The 17,641-nt window shown below is 37.3% G+C and overlaps 1 protein-coding gene across 2 annotated transcripts; it reads left to right on the forward strand.

Annotated features, from left to right (window-relative positions):
* Positions 1 to 4,796: 4,796 nt before the first annotated feature.
* LOC133745924 (probable WRKY transcription factor 9) lies at positions 4,797 to 7,791 on the forward strand. 2 transcript variants are annotated; one of them, XM_062174085.1, is made up of 5 exons: positions 4,797 to 5,187; positions 5,264 to 5,401; positions 5,575 to 5,937; positions 6,050 to 6,163; positions 6,816 to 7,791. In XM_062174085.1, exons 1-5 carry the CDS (start codon positions 4,897 to 4,899, stop codon positions 7,572 to 7,574), a joined length of 1,665 nt encoding a protein of 554 aa, XP_062030069.1. In that variant the 5' UTR covers positions 4,797 to 4,896; the 3' UTR covers positions 7,575 to 7,791. The 2 variants fall into 2 exon arrangements, with proteins under 2 accessions (XP_062030069.1, XP_062030070.1); XM_062174086.1 differs by having other exon boundaries at positions 5,584 to 5,937.
* The last annotated feature ends 9,850 nt before the right edge of the window (positions 7,792 to 17,641 follow it).

Raw genomic sequence — 17,641 nt, forward strand, 5'->3', positions numbered from 1 at the left:
TTTGGTATGGCTTGCGCTAATCATGGTTTTGACTTGAATTAATTGATAATTTTGAAATTATTGACCCTTTGATTTCATTTTGACTTTAGTCATATCATCACTCTATAGAATGTTTTATATCACTGGGAATGGTATCTTGAATCAACGTTGATTAATCAAATGTGAGAGGTCAAATTCCCAAACTCAGTTACATTGTGATTTTTCATCTGAGCCCTAAACTTTGCCACACTAATTGGAGAACTTTTGACAGATTGCACTTCGTCCTGCCCATTATGTTTTTTTTTTCCTAATCAGCAATGAGATTCACGAGAAAAATTGGTTTATTGTTTAATGATTGACTTGCTAACTAGAAAAAAGAAAAAAGAGAAAGAAACATAATTACAAGTACCGTTAGGGTAATTTGTAAAAAAAAAAATTGTATTCAAGTAATGAAAAAATAGAGAGATGTGTGAATAGAGAAAATGGGTGTGTGAATAGCACCACCCTTTTTTAAAATGCCAAAACTACTCTTCGAAATGATGTTGGGTTTCCCCTTCTTAGTTTTAAGTGAAAATTAAGAATAGAAAGGACCTTTTATTATATGTAAGTACTGAGGCAACTGGACTGAAAGAATGAGTATGTGTAACAAGAAATCGAAATTAATCACTCACCAAAGTTTCTTCAAAATTGATCTACATAAATAATAAGTTAGAATTATAATTTATAAAGGACATTTTTTCAGTACGTTTTGACGTTTTGTACCTCTAGAATAGAAGACCTATATATGGGTCGCTCTGCTAAGTTTCCTAAGAATAGGCCGGGTTTTCTCAATATCTTTCCAACTTCCTCGGTCTGAATGGCGATGGCCAATAAGATCGATGTGCACAAGATTTGCATCCTAGGAGAGGCGTCTTCTCACGCTAAGAACAAGTCATAAAAAAAATGCTATCATAAGTCCGATGACATCTGTCTATAGTTAATCTATGTGTGCTCAACGAATGGATCTAACTTCTCGATGTACCTTCGGCCATAGAACGAAAGCCACAATAGTCAAGTTGATCTGGAGCCTTGGATCGATAACCTCAGCGGCACCTATGGGGAGGGAGTGATCAAAATACATCGGTACATACTTTAAGGTAAATACTCGTTAGAGTAAATGAGGTCTATTTCATGTAATAAACCAATAGTGAAAATAATTACTTACTATATTTCCATATTAAGAAGCTATAAGGGTTACCCGACTACATCATACAGTAATAAATCAATCCATCAATTTGTATAAACAATTACTTAGGAAATATCAAGCTGCTAATGAATGAGCTCTATACATGTCAAGTATACTCGTATGTCTATGAATAATATATACTTGTGTACTGCATATCAAGTATATGTGCATATGAATGAGCTCTAGGTCTTTAGATGCTTGATTTGATTCAACCTTAAATATTTATAAAATATATACTAGTTTTCTACACTTTGTTCATAATACTTGTATCCAGAGGAGATGAGAGGAGAAACAAACTAGTTGACACACGAAGGAATGAATTGTGCTATATATTAAGTCTCTATAGTTAACGTGGAAGGTTGTGGATGCATGGGATACAACATTTAAGAAACTTATATGCAGTACACAAGTATATATTATTCATAGACATACGAGTCTATCGGGAAAGGGGGGGGGGGGGGGGGGGATTTTTCTTGTAGTTGACAAATACCAGATCTGATCCTAAGGTTCACTCTTGTTATAATTTTATATCATACAGGCCTCATATTCCACAGGGGAAGATGATATATATGTCAAAACTTTCTCTACTCTTTTTCCTTTTTCTGATTCTGTACAAGATCAAAGCATCATGAGGGATGGTACCAAGTATCAAACAGCAACGAGCATTGTCACTACTATCGCACTGGTACAGTTCTAATTTAACCATCTATTTATGTGTTGGATGGGTTTTAACTTTTAACTCAAAAAATTTCCGTGTAATTAGGAATAAACCACACAATTATAAATTATATTTTCTGTTGTTGCTTTCCTGATGTCAGATCTTTACTCTCCCCAACACAAAATCAACGTTGATTGTGTATTAATAAGGAGACCCAAACAAGTGATATGGGTATCAGGGTGGTAGCCAAAGATGATTTGGGCACAGGTATTGCAGCTATTGTTAGACCCTTTATGCATTAGTTATTAATATGGAAGCTAATGCGTGCAAAGCTGGTCTTCTTCTTGGTAACACCAAAGTTGGACGGAAATAAAAATTGAGAGCGACTCTGTCCTTCCAATTGCTGCAGTACTTAAGAGTGAAGAGAAAAATTTATTGGAGCTAAGTCGGATTTTTTATGATTGTAAGGAGTATTTAACTTCTTTTTAATTTGTGGAAATCCGACATATATACCGTGAAGCAAATTGTGTTGCACATAGGCTTGCACACCTTGCTAGTTTATTTTATATTGATTATGTTTGGTTAGATGAAACTCCTGCTATTATTCATATTATTCAGTATGTATTCTACGAAGATTATTGTAATTGTTCTTCTGTTATACGAGGTTTAGGTTTTATGTCCCGGCCTCCGTTGCATAATATTAGTTCAATAAACTGAACAACGCGTGGGGGCCTAAGCCTCCTAACTAGGATGGGTTCAAAACCCTATTAAAAAAAAAAAATTATGTAAGACACCAAAACTGAGGACATTGGCATTGTTAGAAGGAACTCGTCGAGGGCCTCATTGGTGGGATACACATATATGAGCTATCTCATCGTTGTATAGGTCATGAGAACATGTCGAAGCTCTAATCGGGAGGGCATGCAGTCTGCGTGGCGTTGCAGCACTGCCCTTTCTCCAGTTCTTTTGACTCATAATCAAAGCTCCATATGTCCAAGTTCATGTGTGCATGCCGACATCTCTTTGAGCACCTCAAGGGGTCATCTTTCTCTCATCTTCACTATGAAACAAATAATATTGCGCATGGGTTAGCTTGTATGACGTTGTTTTTTTCCTTAGAAATGTTTTGGCTCGAAAAACTTTCAAATATGATCAAGACATTCTTGTCGAAGATTGTACTCACTATACTCATAAGACGATATTTCTTTCAAATTAACAATTATATATAGACATAATGTCATGTACAAATTGTGTTATGATTTTGTGTCGAATAGTGCCACCCCTAAATTGCTCATACCTACCCAAGTATGTATAATAGCTTGAAGGACTATTTATATTGGTTAAAACAAAGAGTGTACATGGGAATGGGAGTTGGGAGCAGTGGCGGATCCAGAAGTAAATGTGAGGTAGGGCAAGATTCAACTAAGTTAGTAAGATATTAAAAAAAATTATTAAATTACAAATTTAGTACGAGACGGTAATTGTCCACGGCGCGATTTCATATTTTGAAAACGCTGCATTATAGGATCATTACCAATGCTATTAGATGTAAACAAGCAAACTATCATTCATCTATTGATCTCCCATTCTATTACGAAGTGGATTCTTCACAATGTTCATAGCTGAGAATACTCTTTCCACTGAAGTTGTTGCAACCGGTAGAACTAAAGCCAAAGTTAGAAGCTTGTTGACTGATGCATGTGTTTTGTGTTTTCCTGTCTCCACCAATTTTTTAGCAAGACTACCAATTCCTTTCAATTGAGAAAATTCATTGTTGAATCGCATTTCATTAGCATAAATATCAAGCTTGTCTTCAAGTGATAAGACATCTCTTTCAGAAAAATCTCTTGGATAGAATTTGGCAAGACGGAGTAACTTTTGTTTATCAAAAGCGGAGAATAAATTATCTGGACTTAAACTTGCAACACAGAAAAGAAGCTCAGAGTTTACCTCATTAAAACGATCATTCAAGTCTGAAAGCTGTCTATCAATCACAGTATAAAAGACCTCTACTCGATAATGATGAAGGTTTGTTATTTTTTCAGCTCTCCGTTGGGATTTCCCTTGAGCAACAAAGACATCATCCATATTGGGAATCTTGATACCATGCTTGCCACAAAAAGAATAAACCTTGTCAAGAAAATCATCCCATTCACATTCATCTTCCCTCATTTTTTTGTAGTTGCTGCTTACATGCCTTGACTAAATCCATAGCATTGACAATATCTTGATCCCTCTTTTGTAATGCTTGTGATAAATCATTCGTGACTCCTAACACTTGCCTCATTAAAAACAGACAAAATATGAAGTCAAACGATTGCATTTATGCTAGCAATGGGAAATGGGGTCGTCTGGAAATGGCAAAAAGAATGAGAAATGGGAAATGGGGTCGTCTGGGAATGGCAAAAAGCATGGCTTCAGCCTTTAAGGCTTTACATATATACAATTATATATGAACGATAGTGGCATAGTGCTTTGTGAAACAACACCATGCATATCAATTATCTATATATATTATACCTCAACATATATATTAAACGTGGTTTTGCCCTTCTAGAGGTGATGAGATTAGTGGGCTGATTGTGGGTTTGCCCTTTTCTGTCAGTTTTAAGTGAATTCCTTAAGCCAACATATATATATTAAGGTAAACAAGCAAAATCCAGCTTAGGCAACTGCCTAAGCTCGCCTATACGTGGATCCGCCCCTGGTTGGGAGTTAGATGTGGGATTTAGGGGTTGAATACCTTAATGAGCGCGCCGATTTTATATTTCCCCTGTACATGGAGTGTCCAAGTCAGTAGTCTTATTAAAGTGCTAATTGGGATTCTTCTAGTCTTTAATTTAAGGGAAGTGAATTAAGGGCCCAATTAAAGTCAAAGCTTTAGATGCGTCCTTGTGTGTCTAATAATTATAATTCGTCTTTGAGGCGAGAGAATTGACTTCGGTGCCTCAAAAGCAGCATTTAAACTTAACAAGAAAGAGAGAGAGAAAGAGAAAGAAGACAGAGAGATTCTGCAACTTTGTCTTGTATCTCAATGGGGATCAGCAGAGAGAATGATCAGAACGACTTGGAAATTGGTCTTTCACTGAAAATTGATCACCCTCCTAAAAAAGAACAAGAAGAAGAAGATGGCAACGACGGCGAAGACGAAGTCCACGAGGATATCGAAGAAGAATCAGCAGCAGCAGCAGCAGAAGAAGAAGAGATCAAAGAGGATAATATTGAAGAAGAACCAAAAGCGGCTGCAGGTGAAGTGGATGATGATGCCTCAGTAGTACTGGAGACAACATATTTGCATGAGAATAACTTGAAGACAGATCAGGAGGTACGTATATACCTATGAGATTATGTTTCATTTTAATTACTCGATCTCTTTGATAAAATTTAATTGTTTGCACTAGTTATGCGCTTTGCAAATGGAGATGAGTCGCATGAAAGAAGAAAATAAGGTTTTGAGGAAGGTCGTGGAGCAAACCATGAAGGATTATTACGATCTTCAAATGAAATTCACAGCTGTCCATCAAAATAGCCAAACCAAGGTACTCAACCAATTATTTTTATTTATTTTTGTACTTTTATTTCAGATCACGATTTTTTTTTTTTTGATACATGATCATGAATTGATTACTGTGGCGGGTTTCTTGTACTTAATCCGAATATATATAATGTGGTTAATTAATTTCTGTATAAATATCTGAATAATTTGATTTAGGATCCTCAGACCTTTTTATCGCTTCGTGGTAATGATCATGATGAAGCTGATCCTCCAAAAAGTAGTATTCCCAAGATGTCGGATATTCGTCGTCATAGATCTCCATCACCGGCACGTGAGGATGATATCATAAAAGAGAGTCAACTAGGGCTGTCACTGAGGCTACAAACCAATGAATTTAGGGATCAGAGAGAAGATCATGATATCCAAGAACGTAACAAGGAAGAATTGACGAGTAGTAGTCTCACATCATCAGTACAACACAAGCTGCAGCGGACCGATTTGGCCGGAATCACTAGCCATGCCGCCCAAGCCAACAGAAAAGCTAGGGTTTCGGTTAGAGCAAGATGTGAATCTGCCACAGTGAGTTAGTTCCATATGTAATCTATATATACGTGTTGGTCAGTTTCAGAGATGCATATGAGAAGATATGACAGATAAAGACTAACCAGTACCCGTCTTATATATGCTTCAGATGAATGATGGGTGTCAATGGAGGAAATATGGGCAGAAAATCGCGAAAGGAAACCCTTGCCCCAGAGCCTATTACCGTTGCACAGTAGCTCCTGGATGCCCTGTTAGAAAACAGGTAATTAATTTAGTTCATTTTTTAAGGTAATAAATTTAATTCATATTCTACTATGTTTTGGACTAGCTAGCCCAAAAACCCATACATCTATGCTATTTTATTGTTACGGCAATTTTTTCGTCTAATCGAATTTCTTTCATCAGAGCCCTTTGTAGTAATTAAGTATATATACGTGAGTCTTTCCGTAAGTTAGAAATGATTAGGATTTAGGATAATCAAATGCCAAACAATCTCTGAGTACGTTAGATGAATTTCTGTTAGAATAATTCTTAAATATGGACGGATTTAGCTTACAAACTGGTGCAATTGCCTTCTTTATATTAATTTCCTAAGAGAGGATATCCTCTTTTGAAAGTTGAAACTCACTCTAGATGCATATATAGTCGGTCAAAATGCTTGAATAAGCCATTTCCTAGCTATTTGAGTTTCATCAAATTGTATATATCCAAAACAACCCCCTATAGGTTGAGGTTTTGTATGTAAAGATAATTTAAAAAGGGTGAAATGTTTTAAACGATTGCGATTACATATAGTCTGTTCTGAAGAGGTTTCTGCAAAGCTATAGTAGACTGTCAATTTTTGTTTTTATATTTTCTTTTTGAATAACTGATCGAAGAAAATACGTACAATTGTTTGAATTAATGGTATATAGGTCCAAAGATGCCTAGAGGACATGTCCATACTGATAACAACATACGAAGGAACACATAATCATCCACTTCCAGTTGGTGCAACTGCCATGGCTTCCACAGCTTCTGCAGCAGCTGCTTCCTTTATGTTACTAGATTCAAGCAACCACCATCTCTCAGATGGAACACTACCCTCCTCTAATTTCATGACCCAAGCCTCCCTCCCTCCCAATAATTACTACAACACCCCTCACCACATGTTAAACAACCACTACCCCTCATCAATATCTCATCAATATTCCTCCTCATCAAACTTCCGAACCCTAAATTCCTTTCATCATCAGCCTCATCATGACCCTTCAAAAGGAATCGTTCTCGACCTCACCAACAACTTCAGTGATACTTCTACTAGTACTGCCATAGCTTCAGCTGGCTCTTCCTCCCATTCATCTGCACCGCTGGGGTTTAACAATTGGATGGGTGGCAAACCTGCAAATTATCACCATAATGCTGGTAATAGTACGATGATGATGGGCAACCATCATCTGCTGAGTAACAGCAGGAGGACATCTGGGGAAGAAAGTATGACGTCGTCGTCAGCATTAATGGCTGAAAATGTGAGTGCTATTGCTTCAGATCCTAAATTTAGGGTTGCTGTTGCAGCTGCTATTACATCTCTCATTAATAGTAAAGAGAATAATACAACTCATCATCCTACTCCTCCTCATAATAATAATAATTTTGGTCCAAGGAATAATGGAGAGAAAAGTGGGGGGGCTTGATTCTCTTTCTAGCTCACCCATTTGCAAAACACTTTCACTTTAAGTAATCGTAGTTATAATACCCTCTTCATTTTTGTAATGTTCTGAAATAATACCCCCCTTGTGCAAAGAGAAATTCAAAATTTCAAAGGGTACAACAAGATTGTCTATGTACCACAATCTTTTACACGTTGGTTCTCTACTTATTCAACTAATACTATGTAATGGATCTCTTTTACTTTCCTTTCGATTTTTTTTTTCTTTTCAACGCAGCTATTTTTTTTTTTTTTCTTTAATAATCAAGAAGCTATATCCAAAGGTAGTTAATTACAAAATTTAGAGAGCTAGAGAATTGAGATGTTAACGGTTAACCGTTGGATACAAGCTCATCACTCCTTCACTAACCTTTTCCCTAAAGAAGCAAAAGAGTTGAAATATATTATATCAAATTAAATTCTTCAATGTAAATACTATGTATCTATTTGAGTGTGTATAAATAAATATACATAAATTACGTGGGATTCAGCGGTTTTGCGGCTTTGCTCTAAGTTTTCAGAAGAGGAGAAGAAAAGTTTGAGAGCGGTTCTTGCTTCCATATCCCATCCGGTAGCACGTCTTCGGGACGTCATCGTCTGACAGGTAGGTTCTATTAGTCAGTTCATTAGTGAAGGTCGGAGTCAAAGTTGCGGCTGGAACCAAGAGGAGCGATGGTACAATGGAGCACTGTTTTTAGGCGGAGACGTCTACAACCACCAACTTGGGCCACTAAAGCCTATACCCCCCTTTTGCCAGGATTGTGGAAGCCTTGTGGAGGGCGCGGTACTAGATCCGGGGTACGTTCTAGATCCAGCTGGAATCTAAGCACCATGGCGGTCCAGCGTGCTTCGACGAGTGTGGGGTGATGTGCTTCTACCTATTTCGCCATAAAATTTCGATGTATGTATTGTTCGAAGGCGGTGGGATTCGACGGTAGCTTGGTCTAGCCACTGATGCAGATCGTGGTTCGACGGCGCTACGTGCATCGCCAGTGGGAAAGCACGAGGTGCAGGCTGGTAGTTGGAAAAACTGGGTCGTGGGCTTGTTCGCTGTACATACCTCCAATAATATGGAGGATTTACCACATCACCAAGCATAAGTAACACCCTCTTTGTGGGCCCACAAGCTATGGTGGGACCCAACCGCGACATGCATCCCATAACCCAATGTCCAAGCTACGCCACGGTAGTCGGAAGCGGCCAGAACCTCGTCGGGAAGCCACCTTCCCGACCTTGCCAAGTTGTATTCACAATATGGCTTTCTAGACTAGAATAGTGGTTTTTAGATCCCACATTGAAGAATATGTAAAGGAGAGGGGTTCCCTTACCTATAAAAGGGACCCCTCCTCCCACTTAAAATCCATCCCATTACACACTTTGTAATCCCGCAAGGCCCAAACCCATATAGTGCAATATTGAAGTGAACGTAGTTTCCCGCTAAGGCGGGAGACGAACCACTATACATCGTGTGTCCCTCTTTCTCTCTCTTCTCTCTCATTCTTTAACGTTAGTTAGACCTCTCGGTCACCAACATTAACATTCGCTGTTCTTGGGCCTTTGCTAGTGGGCTTATGGTCTATTTTATTTATTTTCAATAGTTTCTCTATTGCTTAGGTGTATTTTATTTACAATAAATCCCTAGAGTTATTGTAGGAAGAGTCAGGCTAAATCCCTGTATCTGCACTGAAAGTACCTTATTTGTCCTAGAGAGGAGCCGAGTCGTTATTAAATGAACGCAATCTCTTAGTGGCAAGATGAAACGTAGTGTCGCCAATTATAATTTAGGTCGGTAGCATAGTGGGAAAGCAGGTTTAATGGTTCTATGGCTTTGTACGAGCTTTATCTTTCCGGTATGGCATCCTTGTGAAGGAAATGTTGCCCAGATATCTGGTATGTCAACCCTTGCTAGTTGGTGCATATTTGAATACATAAGATTAGTTGAGACTCTTATTATTATTCGGGATGTTCTCTAGGTACTTATTGTAATTCGGGGTTTAGGCTTTACATTCCCCCCCCCCCCCTCCAACAATTGTATTCAATTAACATTTTCATTAATGAAGGCTTGAAAGCGGCTGCACCAGCCTTTGTTTAAAAATATATATAGTCTTGCTCACCCAAGGGACAGTTTTAAGGGATTGTGAAAGAGAAGTAGATCTCAACCACATGTACTAAATTTAAAAGCCGAAAATATTACAACTTAAAACTATACATTTATCATCATCCGTCAGATGAACTTGTCTGTTATAGTCCCTCAAAAGTTGGTCCTTAGGTGAGAAGCTCTGTATATATGTGCGCATGTGTCTGTGTACAAGGCCCTTCTAGTGAATGATCCTTTTTTTTGGCCAATTTGGTGAAAATTTACATAAGTGATCTACTCATGGAGCCCTAAGAAATGAACGGTCGAGATGCCGATATGTGATTGAAGAGTGGTCCCACAAAGGATTCTTTAAAATGACAAAAAAAAAATGGATCCCTCACTAGCATCATGCTAGTAAGGCCATCTCCAGTAAGAGAGAGCTATATTGGAGTCAGGGCTATAATTTAGCCCCCAAAAATATTATGCTTTATTCATGAACATGTGAACCATCTCCAGTAAGGTAGGGCTAAATTTTAGCCATTTCAAGTATTTTATGATTTTACATTATGTTTTTCAATTTTTATGATTTTATTTTAATAATATTTTAATTTAGACTAAAATTAATTTTTGAGAAAAAGATTAATTTTTAAGGTGTATATTTGGATGAGGTATTTATGTGGTATTGTTGATAATATTTTCAGATAGGATTTTTAAGTGCCATGTGCCACTTCAGAAGCAAATCTGTAGATTCCCAATTAGATATAGTGTCGACGTGGCAAGACTAATCATTACAGAGTCTTATCAAATTTATCGATAGGATTTTTGAATGCCGCGTGTCTTGTTGTGATCAACTCTCTGGACTATATATCTTTAGCTTCAAACCTCAAAAAAAATGGTGGTTTCAAATGCATATCTCACTATCTCCTATATCTCCTCTCTAATTGTTCTTTCAGTTTATAACTTTTCATTACATTTTGCAATGAATTCGAACTAGTTTTCTTAGTGGAATGAGATGCAACGTGAACACGAGGAAGATGAAGAATATGATGCGCAGAGGCGAAGAAATACAACACAAGTTATGGCAGAAGTAGCTAGCTGGTTGGTTACTAACCCATTTCAACAACAACCTCAATGTGTGGTTTTGTTCCAGGCTGCACTACCCATCATCGATCACGTGAGGCAGCTAATGAAAAATTGTTAAATGATTACTTTGTAGCTGATCCTGTGTTACCTTGCCGAAACTTTCAGACGACGTTACAGGATGAGGCGTGAAATGTTCCTCCGCTTGTTAGAGCATGTACAGACGGCAGACCCATATATACTTTAGGCAGTCACAAGATTGTGCTAGGCGTTTGGGCTTCTTGCCTCATCAGAAATTGACGTGCGCACTCCGGATGCTAGCCACTGCATGCTCGGCTGATTCCTTAAATGACCTCATTGTTCTCGGACGCTCCCCTTTGTTTGATACTGTCACAGTAGGTCAGTCACTACATCTTAACTACTATGTCAACGGTACTCCTTATGAGTTTGGGTACTACCTTGCTGATGGTATTTACCCTAAGTGGGCGACACTGATGCAACCTATCAGACAACCTGAGAATGAGCAGGAGGAGTATTTTTCCACAAAACAGGAGGCGTACTGCAATGATGTTAAAAGGGCATTTGTAATTCTACAAGCACGATTTGCAATAGTTAGCGCAAGAGGTTGGGATTAGGATTCATTATCGAAAATCATGTTGACTTGCATAATACTCCATAACATGATTATGGAGAACAAGCGAGATGACTACTATAATGGTGAGTCCGGTGATGATGAACCAAACCAAAAAGGTCAAGGAAAGATCGAGCAAGAATATATGATGGCCCAAACTTACCTCTTAATCCAAAAACCGGACAAATTACAATGGCGAATATATGTCTCATTATCAGAGGGTACGCTCTCATATTGGAAATAGTAATCTACGAAAAGATCTTGTCAAATATGTTTGGTCAAGAAGAGGATGAGGAGGAAAAGGCGAGTATGACAATTACATTGTCATCCTAATAATAATTGACAATTCATTGTCATGTCATAGTGCTCGGGTCTTTTTTTTTATTTTTTATTAGGGATAATGACCATTTACACAATTTTGGGGTTAATTAACTCTACTTACCCAAACACTCGAAGAGATTGCCCACTTACACAATATTTTATATATATTTTTCCTTAATACCCAATTAAGTATTTTTTTTATTACTTTTTATTTATTTTTAGGACAATTTTGCCCTCTCCTTCTTTGTCACTTAGAGAGAGAAGTCACCGGAGACCTTGCCCGACTCCGGTCACCTGTCGCCAGAGTCCGGTCACCGGCCGCCGAAGTTCTCAAAAAGCTCGTATGAGATCTCATAAGTCACGGGAGAATAGTATTGTGCCCCAATAATATTATTATTGACCCCCAGTAGCCCCTAATAATATGATTATTGCCCCCCAGTAATCATATTATTGACTCTCAATAATCATATTATTGCCTACCAATAAACATATTATGATTATTAGGGGAGAGAGGAGAAATCACCATTAAAATACACGAAATCATATATATATATATATATAGGGATTTTATCCAGAGCGGAGGTCCGCTTTGAAATTACGGAGTGAACTTCGAGTTTTTGGTCGCTTTTAGGTCGCATATCCGCATCTCGACCGTTCAGTTTTTAGGTATTAGTGTATAGATCCTCTCTGAAAATTTTCAGCGAAATTGATGATCGTTAAAGTATCTAACTCATTTAAACCAATCGACAGACTGAATCTGTCAACCTGAACCGTACTAGCTTTAAGGCAGTTATCAATGTCTTAACGGTCATCAATTTGGCTGAAAATTTGCAGAGACGATCTATACACTAGTACCTAAAAACTGAACGGTCGAGATGCGGATATGCGACCTAAAAAAGACCCAAAACTCGAAGTTCACTCCGGAATTTCAAAGCGGAACTCCGCTCTTGATAGGATCTGTATATATATATATATATATATGTATATGCGGACCAATTCCAGAAAAACACTTCCCCCCAGCAAAAATCCAATTCCCCAAAAACATGTCTCTGACCATTAAACTTCATGTCACCACGTTATCATCGTCATATTATTCCAGGTCCTTGATTTCAGGTTATCATTATCATATTTCTCCGCCACAGGCACGACGTGGCTTAGGTCCAAGACGAGATCCTCTCTGCGCTTCCCGACTTGATCTCCTCCGCCGTCATCGAACTAGACATTGATGTGCAGCTGCTTGATTTCGAAATTGAAGCCGTGGCTCCGAATCTCGGCGTCGTCGTCGTCGATGTGGCAGAACGGAACCAGACCGAGCAAGAAAAGCAGCAAGCATCGGAAAAACGCTCGCCACTGACCTACCCTGGCTCTCCCTCGATTCGGACAAACCGAACCCAATTTCAAATCCGAACCCGTTGTTCTCCCTCACGTTCTTTGGACGACCGGAAATTTTCGATCTGCAGACCTGGGGGGAGAGAGAGAGAGAGAGAGAGAGAGAGAGAGAGAGAGAGAGAGAGAGAGAGAGAGAGAGAGAGAGAGAGAAATCGGTGAGGGGGGAGGAGAGAGAGAATAGATTGAAGAGGGGGGAGAGAGAGATGAGTGTAATTTATTAATTAAAATGAGGGCAATACTGTCAATGGATGTTAGATTGGGTAAATGGGAGTAAAAAACTCTTAGTGGAGTAAGTGGGCAATTTTTTCCCCAAAATTGTGTAAATGGTCATTATCCCTTTTTATTAATGTGTGACTTCTTTTTTTATTAATGTGTGACTTGTTTTTTTTTTTGCTTTAACTTTTATTGTGTGGCTTGTTTGGTTTCAATTGTAATGAATAAAAGTTTACTTTAAGGGTGGGGCTACTTCCACCCTACCAAATGCTTTGTTCACTCTACAATTAAATCTTTATCTTGAAACTTCCAATTTCACCCTCAAATAATTTAGATAAAAAAGAAGATATCACCATTGAAAATGTGAAACAGGAAAAGAAAAAAAAATAAGCACACCATCATGCTGCAATCCCATGCCTTCGAATTTCTTTTTACTCTTTCGGTTTATTTCTTGTTCTCTATCTTCTCCATTCATCAACTAATGTGACGTAGAATCACATGAAGTAGAACAAAATAATACTAACCAACAATTCTTTTCACTTGTTGCTATAGCATGAAAGTTTCGTCTAACTAATTTCATCCACTCACTAACTGTTAGAGTGAGTGGATGAAAAATAAATGATTTCATGGATTAAATCCTTGACAAAATTATCCAAACTCAAATAATTAAATCTTCACTTTCTGAAAAGATATTCTCATTAATCTAATAATCCAAGTACCGACAAAAACTCTGAGAATACTTCAGAACTCAAAATGAACCCAATGCCGACATATCGTCAAATATCAAACTTCAACCGAACTTGAAAATTATCACCATGTCATCGAAAAACATAATATCAAGAATTCCGATAAATCATAAATAACTCGTCGAAAACATAATTCGCGAATCTCGATAATTCAACCATGCACAAATATTCGAATATTAAACTTCATTTAGTATCAATAGTATATAAATCAATATGATAAATTAATATTCATAAAATAATACTGCATGCACATTTAATTTAAAAACAAATGTCCACTCACTGAATTAGGGCTATGACCGCCGTTCTAACAAATTCCTCCTTAAGCTCGATCTGCAAGTCGTTCTTTGAAATTTCGGAACCCGAAATCTCCAAATCTTGATTTCTCTCAACTCTGACCAATTCGTGCTGCAAGACTTGTACAAGAATGATCAACAAGTTGATGGCTTTAAAACCCAGGTGATGGGTTCATCGGAAGCGGCCGAAAAAGGGCGATCGGACCGGGGTTCTCTGTTGGAACCGCAACTGATTTTCTCATCGATTCTCTTTCCTCACGACCGGATAGCTTGAACGATGTCCATGGGTTTGGAGGAGGAGGAGGAGGCGGTTTGAACGGCATCAGCGGCGTGACCTGAGGTGGTCGGACGGCGAAGAAATTGATGGATTTTCTTTTGGGTCGGGTTTGTAACCGGGTATGTCTCGAGAGAATTCAGAAATAGGGTTTCTGACATAAAAAGAAACTTCCCCAAAATGCAAAGGTGGAAAATGCTATTTATAGTTAGACCTGTAAATGGAGCGGATTTTGATCCGGATCCGCTCCGAATCTATGGTTATTGGACGGGTTAGGATTGAAAATTTAATCTGTTGATCCGTTAATGATCCAGATCTGTTAATCCGTTTATTTAACGGATCAAACACGAATGTAGGTTCATCCGATCCGTTAATGATCCGGTCGGTTTTCATTATAATAATAATTTTTTTCATATATTATTATTTTCAAAAATATAAATTATAATAATATAAAATATATTATTATTTTGAAAATTTAGTATTTTGGTTAACTTAGTTTATTGTTTTAAGGAATATTTTAATAATGTAGTTCAACTTTTGGCGATACTCTTCATGTTGTTTTAATATTTTATTAATGTTTTATGAGGTATCATGATAAAAACTTAACATTACTATTTAAAAAATTAAAAATGTTTGTAATTATAAACGGGTCGGATTAGCGGATCGGGTACTTGTTAATCCGGTGGATATGGATTTGGATTGAGCTATCAACGATCCACGGGGTTAACAGAGCGGGTCGGGTTGAAATTTGTTTTTACTAAACAGATTCGGATTTAGGTCCATCCACTCCAAATCGGCTCCATCTACAAGGCTATTTATAGTAGGTTTTACAAAATAGTTACTTCTCCTTTTCAGATCGTAGTTTCTTCATACAACTCTGATTTTTGCGTGCCGCGTGCCCACTGACTCTGTTTAACATGCTCCACATCTTTCATGAAGGAAGTTTTCTCGAAAAGTGAATCAAAGAAAAAATCAAACTTGGAGCCCCTAAAAGTTCTAAATGAAAACAAAAATTGAAGATTCTAATTGTTTACCGTCCAAATGACCAGCAAATAGGTAGTTCTAAGTACGTGGCGTAATACTGAAGGTTTATTCAGATGAGCTTTTGCTAGTAGAGTTGTAGTGGCTAGTGCTATTGATGTTGAAGTATTGGCAGCTTGGATACATAGCTAGACTCATATCTGGCTAAAGACAGATTCGACATTAGTAATTCATTACTTCCAGTATCCGAACTTAATTTCTTGGCGATTAATGGTAGACTGGAACAATTGTATTCTTTATGCTCGGTCTATTCATTTTCGAGTCTCCCATATTTATAAATAACTCCTTAGCAGATAAGCTTGCAAATTATGGTGCTATGAATGAAGGTGTTATTTGGTGGCAAGTGCTCCCTAACTTCCTCACAAGTCTTTATGGTCGTGGACTCGTGGTCTTACCTCAATTACAAATTTTTTGTTTTTCATAGTTTGTGTAGGATTCTTGTTCTTGTGTTATGTAATTGTCTCTTCAGTTTCTTAGCTTCAAGGTCAATTGTATTTGCTATGGCTTTTATGTTTTGTTCATTTGACAAAGCTTTGTTCTGGTCATCCTTGTCATTTGCACTCTTTTTTACCATCCAATAAATTCGGGTAAGGACAATGAATTAGTCCTTAACTCACTTCCCCTTAAAGAAAAAAAAGAAAAGAAAAGACAATGGTGGTGTGGGTTTGGGATTGATAATGACCAACCAATTAGAGAAACAAATGATACCATCTTGGACCTCCCAACGTAATCCTCCCAAGAGAGCTTAGCAAACCCATGTAAGCACAACCTTGTTAGTAATGTCAATCTTGTCCCTCATAAAATGTATGCTAAATTTGCGGGGAGTTAGAAAACTTTTATCATTAAGCATCTAACACCTATGTAATATAGCCTACAATGCATAGCAAACTCTCCACACAGAGGCGGAGGGACACAGGGGCACACTGGGTCACGTGCCCCAATTTTGATTTTCAAAACGATATATAATATATTAACGGGAAGAATGAATGAATGATATATAGGTCAGTTCAGTTGGTAGAGCACAGAGCTCTTAACTTTGTTGTTGTGGGTTCGATTCCCTTGGCCGTTTTGGTTCTTTTTTTAGACCAAAGGAAAAAGAAGAATGAATGCAGATCAGTTTTGTCCCTTTTGGACCTAGGTCTTGAACTTTTGATAATTTAATATTAAGATACATATTAGAGGTACTCTAATTCCGAAACTTTTGGCATCAATCACATAATTTATTCATATTTTCTTTTTACTTATAGATTTTTAAATTCAATACCGAAATTATTAAAAAAATATTTTATTAACATCAATAACAATTCTTAGCTAATTTTTTTGTCAATTATAAATTTTTTTTTTTTTACAAAGATGTTAAAATACTTGAAAATAAAATTAGATCCTGTTGCAGAAAACATCGAGTATAAATAGCACATTGGAGTTATTTTAACTGATTTTTTATATTTTAATATTATTAATTTCTTTTCGTGCCCCACTAAACTAAAATTTCTAGCTCCGCCACTGCTCCCACACACAATCACCGAGAAATAGAACCAGCTACAACCACACACTTTAGTACTATCCAAGGATTGAAATATCTGCGATATTTCCGATATCTCCCCCGATATCTCTCTTTTTCGACAGACCGATATATCTAGGGGGTTAATATCTTATCTTCCACCGTATCTCCTGAAATTTCTCCGATATCGTCAAATATCCCCGATATATTAGATATTTAGGATATATCCTCGATAAAGTGAAGAAATATCTGTAAAATCTGATAAAAGAAAAAAGAAAAAAAAAAACAGGTTTGTGGTATATCATATATGTATACATTAATACACACACACATATATAATTTCATTAATAGAAAATGTTCATCTACTATAGACGTAATTCATTATAATTCATTTACAGCTGATTGGTGGGCACAATGTGGGTATTTTGCACCAAACATAAAGAGAATTGCAATGAGTATTTTAGCACAAACAACTTCTTCTTATGTG

Source organism: Rosa rugosa, chromosome 4 (genome assembly GCF_958449725.1).
Source record: "Rosa rugosa chromosome 4, drRosRugo1.1, whole genome shotgun sequence".
Taxonomy (NCBI): domain Eukaryota; kingdom Viridiplantae; phylum Streptophyta; class Magnoliopsida; order Rosales; family Rosaceae; genus Rosa; species Rosa rugosa.

Excerpts from the sequence above, each read along its gene's own strand:
- LOC133745924 (XM_062174085.1), top strand. The coding sequence starts at position 4,897 with ATGGGGATCAGCAGAGAGAATGATCAGAACGACTTGGAAATTGGTCTT. Across the intron at positions 5,402-5,574 it reads ATCAAAATAGCCAAACCAAG|GATCCTCAGACCTTTTTATC; the intron begins GTACTCAACCAA and ends AATTTGATTTAG. Across the intron at positions 6,164-6,815 it reads GATGCCCTGTTAGAAAACAG|GTCCAAAGATGCCTAGAGGA; the intron begins GTAATTAATTTA and ends AATGGTATATAG.